Source organism: Cariama cristata, unplaced genomic scaffold, assembly GCF_000690535.1.
Source record: "Cariama cristata isolate BGI_N322 unplaced genomic scaffold, ASM69053v1 scaffold43661, whole genome shotgun sequence".
Taxonomy (NCBI): domain Eukaryota; kingdom Metazoa; phylum Chordata; class Aves; order Cariamiformes; family Cariamidae; genus Cariama; species Cariama cristata.
In genome coordinates this window covers 925-16,014 of record NW_009599535.1, presented here as the reverse complement: position 1 = coordinate 16,014, position 15,090 = coordinate 925, and the positions used below count along the sequence as shown (strand labels likewise).

Below are 15,090 nucleotides of genomic sequence, written 5' to 3'. Positions count from 1 at the left end.
GCATTAAATTTTGCTTTTTATACTCTGCCCAGAAAGAAATTTTCAAGTTTTGTTTCCTGACTGGAGCTCCAGAACACTGGAAGCAGCTAATGCCAATGGCAAAATACTGTTTAGCGAGTCATACGCTTACCTGATGAGCAAAACAATTGGGGAGGAGCGAGTAAGGCAGCACAGATCCACAATGCAGTAGAGTTCTCCCTCCTGAAGCCCTGCGGCTGAGTACACAGACCGTCTGTGTGCACTAGCGTGGGGTAAGGAAAGGCGACAATCTTACCTGGCCGAAACCTGTAAGAATTGCCTTGGTTCAGGGATAGGGGTGAAACAAGCTGTGTGCGCCTCCTTTTTTAACTTCCAAATTCTTTAGCAGCTATGCAGTCTGTATGACTCTCTTCTGGCTGAAGGCCAGATTCAAATGGATAGGTATAAGCAAATAAACAAACAGGTTATCTGCAAGCTATTGAGCTGCTCTCTGTAGCTGTGATGTGCAAGCTTTCAGCCTTTTTTTTTTTTCCCTGCTGAGTAACTCCTCCCATCAGGGCAGGGAATGTGCCGGGGGCAGTTAATGCAGATAACCGCCTGCAGCTAAGTCAAGCTCTCGACTGCCCCATGTCCAGATTGTTCATGTGTAAGCAAATGCATCCCTCCATTACAACTTCAAACAACGCTCCTCTTCTTTTCCTGTTCTTACATGTTCCTATCCCACATGGGCTTTTGTAGTGGCTATGAAAAACTGGCATCAGGGATGAGTTAATTTTTTCCCTTCTTGCCAGTTTATTACCCTGCTGTCTGTGCAGAACTGGAGCATCATACTACCGTAGTCTAGGTGTTTTCAAATTTTGCTAGCTCTTTGCTGTCAAAACGGCTCCTCATCCCAATCAGAAGCTCCCATCTGTGAGGCAGGAGAAAAATCCTTGAGAAGGGATACTGCTTGATTGAATGCGCGCCTTGTTTATTGCGATATACTCCCTCCATTTGGCAAAATACAGCCAGTGTGCTGACCGTCCACTGTAGTTTATTCATGACTTCCTGCACTGTGCAGCCAGCATACCTAAATTTTGTTATTTCATCTGATAAAGAGAGTACTCAAGCTTCTGTAACCGAAAGAAGTGAACAAAACTGCATTAATTATGGTACAGACCCTTTATTAGTTCAACTTTTATACAAAGAGTACTTCAAAGTGATACAAACAGTGCTACTGTTTCTTTTACACACTAGAGATTAAGATCTGTTAAGCACTGGTTTATCCTTCCTGTGTATATAAAGGTAGAAAATGTAAATAGACTGGCAGTGAACCATAATGCTGGAAGACAGTTCAATGTTTATTTGTTAATAGAAAGTTGCATAGAATTGTAGGTCTTTATAAAGGCATCTGTCTATGTGGTAAAGTCTCCCTGACCTACCATACTTCATCCGACCAGCAGTACGGGAGAAAGGCAAGGCTGGTACTGCTCCCTTTACGTGCTATCCAGCACTTCTAAGTAAAATGGCCGTAGAAAAGCACCATGCCAGAAACATCCAAGAGGACTGCACATGGAAAATTTAATTTGGAAAGCTACCCATTTCTGTACATCTTAGGAACTGTTTGCCACCTGGGATCTATTAATACATGCAACTTCTTAAAACTGCCTAAGAACATTTGCCATAAACACACCTTTGGCCAGTCAAAATACTTCACTGTATTAGTTATTTTGCTTGACTATGTAATTCCATTCCCTTCTGCACTGATGAGAAACTCCTGTATATGTGTGATACTAAATTAACTTATCTCATATGAGACTGTGAATCTAGTACTACAGTCATACTAACTAAAAACTGCCACCTTCATTAGGAAGTCCAGCAAAATTCTTCCTTGCCACTCCTGCATCTCACTCAGATGCAGGATTCTCAGTTCCATGCCTTTTGTTGAAACTCATCATCTAAACCTACGGGAAACTCTCCCCAAAATTACTGTTCCCGCTCCAAGTAAAGTAATCCTAGCAGCAATGGTCCATACTGGCCAAGACAACCGACATTTTTTAGCTTTGAGAGGAGTGTAGAAGAAGATGGAACGCAGCTTTAATGCCAAAGGAAACAGAGGAAACAATATTTTGTCTTGAATTTGACCTCTCAAGTGGAGAAGTCAATTTAAGGGAACTGGTTTACATTACATGTATTTGTAACTGGCTTCCTGGGTCTTCAGAATAAATATGTACATGTTGATTTTTTTTTTTCAAGGACAAACTTACCACTTGCTTTAAAATACTGATTTCTTTAAATACATCATTAGTGTTATTCTTTTTCACCCAATTTAAAGTAGGATAAGGATTTGCGCAACTCCTTGTAATACCTTGTAGTCTCACGTACTTTACTTAACCGCTTGCTCTCTGTGAGTTTTGTTTGTGAATCTCCCAGGTTTGGTACTATTACATTTCGTACCTACTTGATTGTGGATAAAGATTTAATCTCCTTTTAATTCTAATGCCATGTGAATGGCAATGCCACAAGCTAGCCATTTACATGGGTAAGCTAGCTGGTGGCACAGCCTGGCGCAGCTGCATCATCGCGCTGGGGCTGAGGGAAGACAGTCAGACCCCACTTACTCTTTGTCTCCACTTCCTTACCGCCTAGGATGCGTTTTCTCATGCAGTTCCGTGTCTGTCACTTAGGGGACAGACAGCAGACCAAATGCTAGGTAAATAGGAAATAAACCCTATTTCTTATACTAGGAGGAATTCAGTCATAAATAAGTGAATATGCCAATATGGAGAAAGCACAGATCTAATAACTTCTTTTTTTCTGTGGTCAGAACTGAAAAAATGGGGTGATCATTACTGCCCTCCAACTTGGGAAAGATGATCCAGCTCATCTGAGTTCTATGCGATTTTGAAGTAACGTTCCTCTTTCACATTAAGCAAAGTAGATAAAGTCACATCACAGAACCACACAGTAACAGTACACAGAAAAGCACTGATTGATTCTAATAGCATGAAATCTGGTGTTGCCAAGAAGCTTCAAAATTAGTGTGAATGCTGAAAGAGTCACACAGACCACAGACACTTAGAGCTTGCTTATTTAGAACACAAGATAAGAAAAGCATTCTTACTGTCTACCTACCGCTTCAATACACACACCGACGTATGTGAATTGGCCACTGAACGTTTAGTGGGAATGAAGGTCTTCCCAAATCACAGCTACTGTTTTACTGTTTCAGATTGTGAAATACAGCTGCTTAAGAGATGTGCTATGTCATCAGTTGGTGAGACTGCTACAGTGACCTAAACACTCCCAATGACGGTAATTTAATCTAGAACATAAGGACTGAAAACAAGTAAATATTTGGACGTAACTCTTCCTATGAATGTTTTCTTTCAGAAAAAAAAAACAAAACAACCAAACTTATCCAGAAGAGTTATTTCGGTCAGTTTTTAAATGCACAAGACCTGAACATGTGCACATCTCCTTCAGCGGTACTAAAGAAACAGCAATTTAGAAGGATTTATTAATGCCTGAAGTTAAGACAGCTCTGACTGCAAGTCTTCATAATGTAGTCTATGTGCTAAAGAAGGTTGCTGCCTCTCTCTTTGGTTATGCTGTTAGCCATAAAAGCATTGCTCTAAGTAACAGCAAGGTGTGCACAGTATGTTATTTGCTTTCTAAACTATAAAACTAGCTTGTTCAGATTGTTGCACCTGCACACATTTTCCTGAAAGTTCAAAACTAATTTAGCACATTCAGCAAACATGAGGACAGGTTCTTCCCCAGTTACTCAACTGAGGAGATGCAACGGACAGAATATGGCTTAGTTATACCACCGAAAACAACATAAACAGGCTGTGTGAGAAGTTTAGAGAGAGCTACACAGATTTCTCATGCAGTCCTTACAGACAAATGCCCCCTTCGTTCAGTATTTGCGAGTCTGTTAAAAAATCCTAGCTCTTACACAATTGCAAACTTCAGTACTAACAAAGATGTCCGAAGACCAAACGACTGCAAATACTCATCTGTTGTGGATATTAACATTCAAGTAGCCTTAAACCCACCAAAAGAAAATTAAGGATACTCTGGGTATTTATATATGCTTTAAAGATACTGAGTACTGAGTGGCTGGTCTTAAGCTTAAAGGACCCTGTAGAAATAGTTGATACTTTCACATATAAAACCTTCAAATTTTTAAATAAAACGCAGATCCCCTCCCACAAACTCCAAGTTACTCACACATCTATTTAAAAGGTTTTAGATGACTCTATTACCTTGGGCTTTGGTATTAGTCTCTTAAGTGTGTATCAGCATGGGAAATTAGAGCAGCTCTAAAGTAAAAGTCACCCTCACCTGAAGGTGTTAAAAACAGTGGAATTACAATTTAAAGTGCTTTCTTTCCACCTTTGAAATAGACCTTCTACAGACTATAAACAAACAAAAATCTATTAATTTCTATTACTGACTTACTAATTCTATCACTGACTTTTTCCCAGAATTAAGTACATCCCAAATGTCATTACTGATGATCACATTTTCTTTCTGTTTCAAGTACAAGCATAAACTAGACTTAAACGGACTATAACGGACTAGGAAGGAAACAACTTTTAAGTATCTCTGACTTTAAAAGGCTCTAGCTTTCAGGCTTGAAAGACTCCTGTAAATGATGCACTAAAGAGATAACAAATCAAGTCTCCTTCCCCCTTTTTATAAAAACATTAGCTAAAAATGTATTGCCAATTACTGGTTTTAACACCCAGTGTACCCTAAGAGAAAATTCCTCCATTTGCCCCAAGAGGAAATAAAATAGTAATCTAGATTTTAAAAGAAAGCAAGTCAATCAGAAATGATATAAAGTTTACCAATCATTCATTACCAATAGAAAGTAGAAAAGTTTGCCAGATGGTCACAGAAATCAGAAGAAAATGCTTTTTGAGCTTACTTCTGTTCAGATAACTGTAACTTCCCTAGGTTTTCGCTTTACACTCTCTAGTCGTGTCAGAGGGCGGAAATTCGTTGACTTCCTGCTTCCTTCTGTAGTCGTTAGCCGACAGTCCTTCTGCAGCCCCCTCAGTAGCTCCACTAATTCCCGTTTTTCCAGCTCTGCCTGCTCCAGCTCTTGACGGTGCTGTCTCTCTGCAGCCATCAGAGAGCGTACATCTGACATCATTCGTGACATCTGACTCTGAAATGCAAATACAAATTTACTGCAAGAAACAAACTCTTTTCTAATGATGGTGGTATTGAAGTTGGATTGGCCATGCATATAGGGTGACGAATTATAAAGAATAAGCAAGACTGAAATAATTTTTGATAGCAGAACAAACGTAAACAATTTGAGACACAATCCAGCATTCACCTTCTGAGATGGTCTTGTTTCAAAGATTCCAATACCGTTTTCCTAAAAGTGCAAAAAGTTTATAATAAAGTATAATAAGAAACAGTGGATTTACCCAGTTGCTCCTTACATTTTCTATGTCAAGACCCCAACCAAAATAAGGTTTTGGTTATGTTCAGATACATTCTTCAAGGATTTAACATTGAATCCAGTAAAAGTAAAAATGTAAATTATAAAGCACATCCATTGCTTTGGGCTTTAAAAATCATCATTCTGTGATACAATAAGAACTGGATGAGTGAAAAGATAAGACAGCCTTGCTCATTACTTAAGTTCCAACCTTTTGATCACCGCTGAACCATAGCGTAAACACCACTGCCTGCAGTAGGGCTCTGTGTCAGCACTGGATGGAGCCACTTTGGACAGCACTAAAAAGGAGCTAGATATTTAATTACATCCGATTTGTGATGTACATCCTATGTTTAGACACTGAAAATGAGTTCCAGACTGATCTGAGGACATGTTACGTACGCATAGAACAATGCAGTCCTTGTACAGGGGTACCCAGGTCAGCTCCAAATTAATTTGAGGTAGATAAACCCTCAACAGAGCTGATTAGCCTGGCAAAGCATTGCGCTAGCACCTGTTTTGCTTCCCATACTAAATGTAATTCTCATCTGTATGAGTCTACATTTACAAAATAAGAGACTACTACTTGAAAAAACAAAAAGCTAGACTATTAGGAGAGGAAAAAATAAAAACAAAATAAGATTATCACATTTACCTTTAGTTCTTCAATCTCATTTTGCAGAATGCTCTCTTTTTGGACCATATGCCTTCTCTGCGAATCTAACCTTGACTCCATCTCATGTTTTGCCTCCTCCACTCTGCAGATCATTTCTGACCTAAAAAGTTTATTTTTCCTTGTTAAGTCTTGTAAGCACAGAAAAAATGATTTTCAAATTCCAGAAAGCCTTCTTGCAGCCAAACAGCCTGATTGATTCCCATCATACTTTCCAGGACACCCCTCTAGAGGCATGATAGTACTATTTATTAATTTAAATAAAACTTGCATAAAAAAGTGCATTGTGCCGAGGGGCACTAAAGTGACCACGCACAGCCTATACAGGGGACAACTGTATCATATTCCTGAAGTAATTCTATGAGCTCAAGAACATGTATTTATGATGAGATGATTTACTGCCTTTTACCTATAGTATGTGCTTGCTTAGTATTACTAAACACATGCAGACAAGATAAAAAGTGTGAATAGTAGAGTATTGCTAAACATGTAAACTTACCACTTTTATGGTGGACACTAAATGATAGTAGGCTGTAAACTATTATAACCTAAGCATTCACACAGCTTCACAGCCAAAAAATACCTGTTACTACATTAATCCTTTCAGTTCAGAAACCAGGTAGCAGAATCCCTTGGGTTTCAATGCATCTAAACGAGATTCGAGCCGCACTTCACAGCAATGTTCAAGATCAAAAGACTTAGACAGAGAGTGGAAAGATAAAAATGGGAAGTAGCGTCGGTGAAAAAGAAATGAAAAAAAAAAAAGTCCAACTGGAATATCATGGAAAGGGAAAGCTACAGAAACATATATAAGAGGAAAAAGAGGATGCTGGTAAGAAGATTCATATTCACCAACTGTTAATAATATGCCAGGATTTTAATAAAAATTGAAAATTAGATCCTCAGTGGTTTAATCTATCAGTCTGTACCTGCCAAAATAATTAGAGATTTTTGTCTTCTGTATTAAATAATGTGACTTTGGGTCTACAGCAGGCCAATGGAAAAATGAAATTGCCAACTTCAGTCCAGTTTTGTTAGGTATTTTGTCATTTTATACAGTCAGTTCACAGTTTTGTTCAACTGCCAACAATAGTATTTTAGGATTTATCGTAACTTGGACAAAAAAAAAAATAACAGCAAAAGAATCAAAACCGTAAGAATTTAAAGTCTATGCTAACACATAGTAATACCCTGGCCCATTAGTACTGCTTAATTACTAGACTATTTAACACATACCAGAATCCAGTGCTAGCATCTGAAGCGCTTTATGCAGTGATTTTAGGCGCAGACTAACATAAACATCAAAGAAACAGAAGATTTGTACCGAAGTAGTTCTAGCTCGGTTCTTAGCTCTGCCACACAATTATGCTGTGTGTCTTCTGCACTGAGAATGGTGTAACCACAACCATTGGGGCATTCACGGCTCCGATATTCACACACTGCTAGGTGACCATCTAAGTTACGTCGCTCAATCTGAACTGTACAACCTGAACAGGGAACAGTAAGGTAAGCCAGTAATTTACAACTAATAAAAGCATTTTAATTAATTCCAAACAAAAACACTCAAGCAAGCAAGCTGGAATATCCTGAGCTGAGCAACTATCAATCTGTTAAAGCAATGAATAAAGTGATTTCTTCAGAACATGATATATGATAGCTGTAACACACATAACTAGTAATAAAACACTCTTTAAAAGTCTTATTAAGATATTTATCTATTAACTGAAAATACTGAAAAACTGGAAGTAGGTATTTTCTGTAAATTCTTCCGCTGTTCTGGCATTAAAGCAACTTCAGTAGTGGCAACACTGATGCCAAGCTAAGACTCTCGCAGCTTGCCTGTGCTTCCACCATAGATTGCAGTGACTAGAACTGAAGAATGCACATGTGTAAAAAAAATTAGGCTATCAAATTTAGGAAAAAAGGTCCAAAGACGCATAATAAGAGAGATGTGGGAGAGACTGATTGTAACCTTGTTTTCCTGACAATTGGTTGGTCTTGTGCTAGACCACATAAATAAACCAGAAAATTTATTTAGGAACATTTAATAATTGATGCAAAAATAGAAACATTTCCACAGAAATTCTAGGATACAAACTTTACAAACCTCTAGTGATTAAAAGTAAAATGTAGAGAACCAAAAATGAACACTATATAAATTATTACTACATTTAACATTCAAAACTTGAAGTTTGTTATCTCAACGTTTAATCATCAAGGCGCTGTTTGCTGTAACACTACTTGCACTTAATTTGAAGATAAAATTGAGGGAGAAAATGGAAGCAATGAAGCAATGAAACTTGCCAACAAACCATACCAGAAAATTACAAAAGACAGCCCTCTAGAAGCGCTTTACTAATAAATGTAACGATTTGTAATTGAGGTACTCAAAATATACTTCAATGTATTCTTGCGAAAGGGTTCAAGAGATGTAAGAGCCCTCACACCCTGAACACCAGACATCAGAGAGAAGGTGTGGTAACCCTATAAATGCTACTGTTTCCACAGAAAGTAAAACAAGTGAATCTGAAGCATCTGCAGGAGTCACTTACTGCTGAGAGAAATGACAACTTTCAGTGGAGCAATTCTAGCACCTTAATCTTCTTCTAATTAATCTTCTTCTAATTAATTACAGACTTGACTATGCCCTTAGCATTATTAACTAGAAATTAACTTTGTCTAGGAACATACAACATTTTGAATAAAATCGACTGGGAAATTTTAACAGTATGTTCCTTTTTAGCAGTATGTTTCTTCCTCAGGAGGTGTAGGTTTGTTTTAAATAAAAACCTTACCACGAACACAATTCTAACCAGAATTTAGCTTAAAACAATTCTTATTTCCAAGATACATTTTTGTTAAAACCATGAGAGACAGAGTGAGCGGCTGCACATGCACCAGGCAACCAGCTGTTTTATAAATAAATTGTGACCCATAAGCGTTCTGTAGGTGCTATTACATTGATTCAAACATCAAAATGAGCAGTCAAAATTGACAGACAAACTCATAACTTGACAGAAAGCAACACAAATGCACTACTGTATTTTCATAAATTTCAAGTCCATCATACTCATTCATTTTGGTTAGTTCTTGGATAAGAATTGTTGTTGATGATCATGATTGCCATAAATTGGTAATACATTTTGTTCTCAAACACTTCTGTAAGGAGTAGATCATGCCAAAGGTTTGATTTTCTGTTTGGAAATAATGGCCATTACTGCCATTCTGTTGACAGAAAGATGATAAACACATGTTTTCTGAATATAAAGGATTCGATTTCTTTGAATGTTACTCACCAGCATTGGAGCAAGGTATCTGACTGTATTCACACTCCCTTTCATGCCTGTCTATAGACTCCAGAGAACAAACCATTTCACAGCCATACTCTCTGTTTTTGCAATGTAGCTGAAGACGGTTTAAATCATTTTTCATATATCTTCATGCAAAAAAAAAAAAAAATGTTCTTAAATCTGGGAACATTATAGAAAAATTCGTATTTTCACCTTTTAGGAAAAGAAAGTCAGATTCTAATCTCCATTATGAAAACTGTGAATAATCAGTTTAATTTTTTTTTTTTTTTAAGAATCCAAGTGACCATATTGGAAAAGAACAGGCTTAAAAGAAACAATGTTAATGGAAAATTCAGTCTCCAAAATTAAATGTGCAAATGAAATCTTTGGTTTCGAATAAATTTTTAACTGTAACCTTTCACTAGCTCAGCAGATATTACCAATAACAAACACTAGGGCTACTCATTCATCATTTACATTTTGTGTTTCTAAACATGCCAAACCAAACTGACTACAGTGAGTACAGACAAAACAATCTATAACTTAAACTCTAGGGTTTTGTCTACACTATACTTCAACTCTCCAGACAGTAAAATCTCATTGACAAAAATACTGGGAGTACTAACGGAGTTAATTTAACATCTGTGGCTGAAGGTTTTAAACACAACAAAACTGTTAATTCAAGCAAGATTAGACAATGCAGGGGTTAAACAGCAAGCAGTATCTACTACTGATGAAACTCTGTGTGCTGGCAATAGCAGGAATTAATAGAATAGAATAGTTCAGTTGGAAAGGACCTACAATGATCATCTAGTCCAACTGTCTGACCAATTAGAGAACACACTTGTGAAAACAGCCTGCTTTACATGACAAGGTGGCTCAAGACAGATATTCTTATGGCTAAAGACCTTTTAAAAAAAGGATTTGAAGGCGAGAAGACTGGTTCTTATCTACAGGAATTAGATGTCAAGCGCTTCTTTGCCTGCTTTCTCTAAAAAAGTATGGGAAAGTTTTGGTGCTGTAGAGGACATTCAGAATAATATCCAGACAAATATCTAGAAGCAGCATTCAAGATATAAAAAAGCAGAGAACAAACTACGTGTTCTTTCCATTTTGAAATCTTAACACCTTGAAAGTTACTAATAACAAATAGAAAATGCTAATGCTTTCATACTAGCGATCAGTTTGTGCCATAGGCATATTGGATAAAGACAATTTGAGTGACAGTAAATGACAAGAGATGAAGCTGTACAAGCAAAGCTGAGAAATCCTAAATTCGTGTAATTTCAACATAGAGCAAGATTATTGTATACCTGTAGAGAGGTCGTAGCAAAGACACATCAATCATTTGTCTGTCTTCAGGGCAGTTACTGTGATGAACAAGCCATCCGTGTATACAAGCAGTACAGAAAGCGTGTTCACAAGGAGCCTGTAATGGATCTTCTAACACATCACGGCAGATGGAGCATAATAGCCCTTCGTTAACGTAGCCAACGAAACGCTCAATATCATAACCCATGCTCTCTGCACACTTCCAACCTATTAAAACAACACAGAGAAATAAAGTAGTCTTTGTCCTGAATCTGTATGGCTAGATCCACAAAAAGGCCTGGAAGCAATTCTAGAAATATGGAGAACTTAATAAAGAACTTCACAGGTGAGAATGCAAACACTTACATACTTCAGAGGGTTTAAGATCTAAGTGGGAATTTGAGGATTGTACTGCTGGATGTCAGAATCCCAATTTCATATCAAGATTCTCTGAATTCTGAAAGCAAAGACTTTGTTACGTCACGCTTTTTTTGAACTCTCTTATCGAACATAGTTGTAGCAGTCACTGTGAAACACATAGTTTCTGTTTACTTGAATTCCACCTGAAGCAGAAACGTCATAGAAGTTCAGATGCAAATGTTTGCTCTCCATTTTAATGCCTTTTATATAATGCCTAACAAACTTACAAAACAGTGTCCCTACAATAGCTGTGGCAATTTCAGCTAGCAGATTTTGTATTTATGAACTGCACATCACTGCACTTCTCTGCTCATTGTAGACTTCCATTCCAGCGGGAACAGCATGAAATCTCCACATGCCTAGAGAAACATTTAATATTCAGGAAGAAAAAGAAGCCAAAGCTGCAGCTGCCCCTGAAATCATGAGGAGCTACTGTGTTCTCCTACAGAGTCTATTTTATAAAACTGAGAAGCCTTTAAATGGATTTGAAAGCTTTGTGAAAAAGAACTAACAGGCAATCCGCCTTCATCAAAATCCTATCATGAAAAGCCTAGTAGAATTTGGTAAGATTCCACAGAACTCACTTAAAAGAATATGTTTTAGGCTTCGCATTTCTCCTTAACATACAAAATTATTTTTGTAACCCCACTGGGACTTATGAAAGAGGTTTTCATTAGTTATGAGGTTTTCTAAACAAAACAGAAAAGGAAGATATCCTACCTTTTAAATTTTACTACATATATACGTAGTTTGTCCAAATACTTCAGGAAGTTTTCTGATCAGTACAACATGTAATACTTTCTTCCCTCAGTTTCTCTTCACTGCTTTATTATGCCTATGAGAAAAATTAGAAAGAAAAAGGCTCAGTAGAGTTTCCTAAGTTACTGAGTCCTATGTCTAACCAGTCAGCTGCTGAATAGATGCTGTCCTAACAGCCCATTAAAACAAAGCTTTCCAAAGCAAGACTCTAAAACCTACAATTCAACAGAAGAGATCTGCCTAGATTAGCAGGAAAAAAACCAAAAGCATCAGTCTCTTTTTCAATTATTATTGATGCAGATACTTATCACAAAATTGAACACCCTGCCGCCATTTAATTTTGAAGCCTTACAATTTTGTTTGTAAGATTGAAGACAAGAGAATTCAATATTATTGACAAGTAGCAACTGAAATCTGGCAAAATTATATTCCTTAAAAAGATGAAAACCTGGTTTTATCTGGGCATGATATGCAGTTCATTTTTAAAACAAAACTATCAGTCAAATTCATTGCATTGACAAATTACATTGCTCTGATGTGTAGCATAACAAAGGTTGCTCACCTAAAAAAATTAGTAAGGATGTCATCACTTAAATCCCTTCAGTTGATATCTAGCAATTGCAGTATGAAATTCAAAGAGAATCTCAGTCTGCATTAGAACTGTGTAAGAACAACAAGGATCTCTAAGGACTAATATCAAATTTTGCTCTAAAGGGAAAAAAGAACTTTGCCATTCATGAATATAACATAAATCTGGTATTTAGAGGATCTTATATATCTGAGTATCAAAGCGTATCTTCACTGATTATGAAAGGTGCTTGTGTTAAAAGGGTATTTGCTAAAGTTAATAAAACCTGTAACGAAAGCATACCTAACACAAGCAAGCACACATATTACCCAAATACAAAACACATCATCTGCTACATAGTTTCCATATTGTGTTTTGTTTCTACGGGCATGTTTATCGCACAGCCTATACCATGGCTTGCAGAGATGCTTGAGCTAGCTTTAGATTAGCTGGGACACCTACTAGCCGGGTGACCCAGTGACAGCGTTGCCACAGCAGCAGGGAGTGCAATCCACATAGAGTCCTGGCAAGGTTCCAGGCAGATTTATTTTGACTGCACTTAGCTCTGTGCTTCAACAACACAGGGGAACTAAATTTACAGGTCTCTGGGATATGATATTCCTTCGGTCACAGCACGGACATTCTATGCCTTAAAGGAGTCTGCTCAAGAAAATACCATATTATGAAGATGATAAACAATCCTTTTTACACTGTTGTTTCCTTGTATGTTTTTACAGGTCTCCTGCAAAGACAAGAAATTCAGGACTTTGCTAATTCAGCGTGAACAAAACGAGCATTATGTTTGCACAAAGCTGTGAATGTAAGGACAGCAAGGACCACAATGAGAAGTTCAAAAAGCAAAGAATAATGCTAATTATCAGTAGTGGAATGTGAAGTCAAATCCTAGTTCCAAATACTGATGAAAGCATTGAAGCATATAGTATGTTTATGCTGGAGGACTATTAAACAGCATATATACATTCTATAATTTGAATTGTGAGCCTAAAATTTTCATTTGGCTTGGTGGATACCAGAGGATTCAGCTTTTACAAAACTTTCATAGAGATATAAGATACATCAACAAAACTGTGAGTATTTTTGCTGTCCTAGGGTTTCTGCTCTACAGGAATTGTGATGCTGTAACCTACATTTTGCACACACGTTGCTGATCCCAGAGCACTAAGTCCTCAAGACACTCTTCAGCACATTTTAGCGAGTTTGGAACCTATCAGAATGCAGGAAAGACTATTTTTATCAAGTAGGAAACAAAAACTTTATTTCTGCTTGACAGAAAAATGAAGTGCAACAAATATACACACACACATATCTCTATCTATCAAGCTCCAACCAAAACCAGAGTTCAAATGGAGAGTGGATGGGAACTTTGAGGCAAAAAATACAATCAAGAGGGGGTTCTGAGGAGAACTTCAGTATGTTTTCAAGACTGATGTTGGAGCAGCACTATCCTACACAGTGCCAGAATCTTTGTGGCTTTGGGTCTGAGACCTACTATAACGGCTGTCACTGAAGTCCCAGACCTCTTCCAGTAGAAGGTTCCTGACCTGAAGAACCAGAGATGTTTTATCTTCTGCCTACTTCAAAAGATGCACTTTAGTCAGCAGATAAGCAGAGGGAGAGTACCAGATGAATGCCATGCACTCTGGCAGTACAGATCACTTTACTCAGTACTTCCACCACAAAACCAGAACTTTCAACTTCTGCTCTTCCCCAGAAACTTCTCTCTTCTCGACTTGGCCTCAAAACTTCCTCTTCTATTCCTACTACAAGTCACTCCTTTTTTGTTTGCATCTAGAAACTACATTATTTATTACTGCCTTCTCACACTCCACTAACACTTCCAAACCTTGCCTTGTCTTTGGTTTCTCTGGTCCAGAATTTTGCCCATCACCTGGCCATTACCAGTGACACTGTCCACGAGGATATCTGGAATTTGTGGGTGCCAAATCTGAAAGGCAGAAAAAACACAAACTATTACATGCTATTTGCCTTCCATTGTTTCACATATATTTTATTTCTCCCCATAGTTTTTGACAAGCAAAAATCTCCTCCAGACTTCACAGATACCAAGTCATTTTTAGTAGCTGTCAACGCACATTTTTCACCAGGCAGATGCACACCTAGAACAAGCCTTGAGCTATGTACCGCACTGCCTTCAAACAAGAGATTTCGTGAGGGTATAATAGCAGAGAGAATACAGACAGGATGTAGTTCCCAACAACATAATCACATAGCTTGCTGAATGTCTGGCAGTAATCAAAGCTATTTCATTGTAAAAATCAGGACACTGAAATCAGATTAGTGACTTGCATATTTTGTCTATAGTAGTTTCTGATTTTAAAAAAATTGTTTCTTTTCCATGTGACAAAAAAAAGCATAACTGTTTGAAGGGCTGGAGTGAATCATGACAGAACTACAGATGTGCATCACTAAGACAGCATTTTCAGAAGCACTGTAGAAGAACAAACAATCTATGCAGGGCCCAGAGATGAAGTGACATTAAAATATAATATTGCTTCAGCTTCTATTTTCACAAAGATACACTGTGCTTTAAATCCTGCTAAATAGATGCAATGTTTTAGGGTGTCTTATGCCATTCTGCCACAGTCACTGTAAGCCACTTCAAGCC

The 15,090-nt window shown here is 37.5% G+C and overlaps 1 protein-coding gene across 1 annotated transcript; it reads right to left on the bottom strand.

The window, feature by feature from the left end:
- Positions 1-4,903: 4,903 nt before the first annotated feature.
- Positions 4,904-10,919, bottom strand: LOC104168926 (RING finger protein 151-like). Its single transcript, XM_009709700.1, has 5 exons — positions 10,699-10,919; positions 9,392-9,531; positions 7,420-7,582; positions 6,078-6,198; positions 4,904-5,140 (listed from the first exon to the last, which is right to left on the bottom strand). Exons 1-5 carry the CDS (start codon positions 10,902-10,904, stop codon positions 4,904-4,906), a joined length of 867 nt encoding a protein of 288 aa, XP_009708002.1. The 5' UTR covers positions 10,905-10,919.
- Between the last annotated feature and the right edge of the window lie 4,171 nt (positions 10,920-15,090).

Excerpts from the sequence above, each read along its gene's own strand:
- LOC104168926 (XM_009709700.1), bottom strand. The coding sequence starts at position 10,904 with ATGGGTTATGATATTGAGCGTTTCGTTGGCTACGTTAACGAAGGGCTA. Across the intron at positions 9,532-10,698 it reads TTGCTACGACCTCTCTACAG|ATATATGAAAAATGATTTAA; the intron begins GTATACAATAAT and ends TTTTGCATGAAG. Across the intron at positions 5,141-6,077 it reads ATGAGATTGAAGAACTAAAG|AGTCAGATGTCACGAATGAT; the intron begins GTAAATGTGATA and ends TTTGCATTTCAG.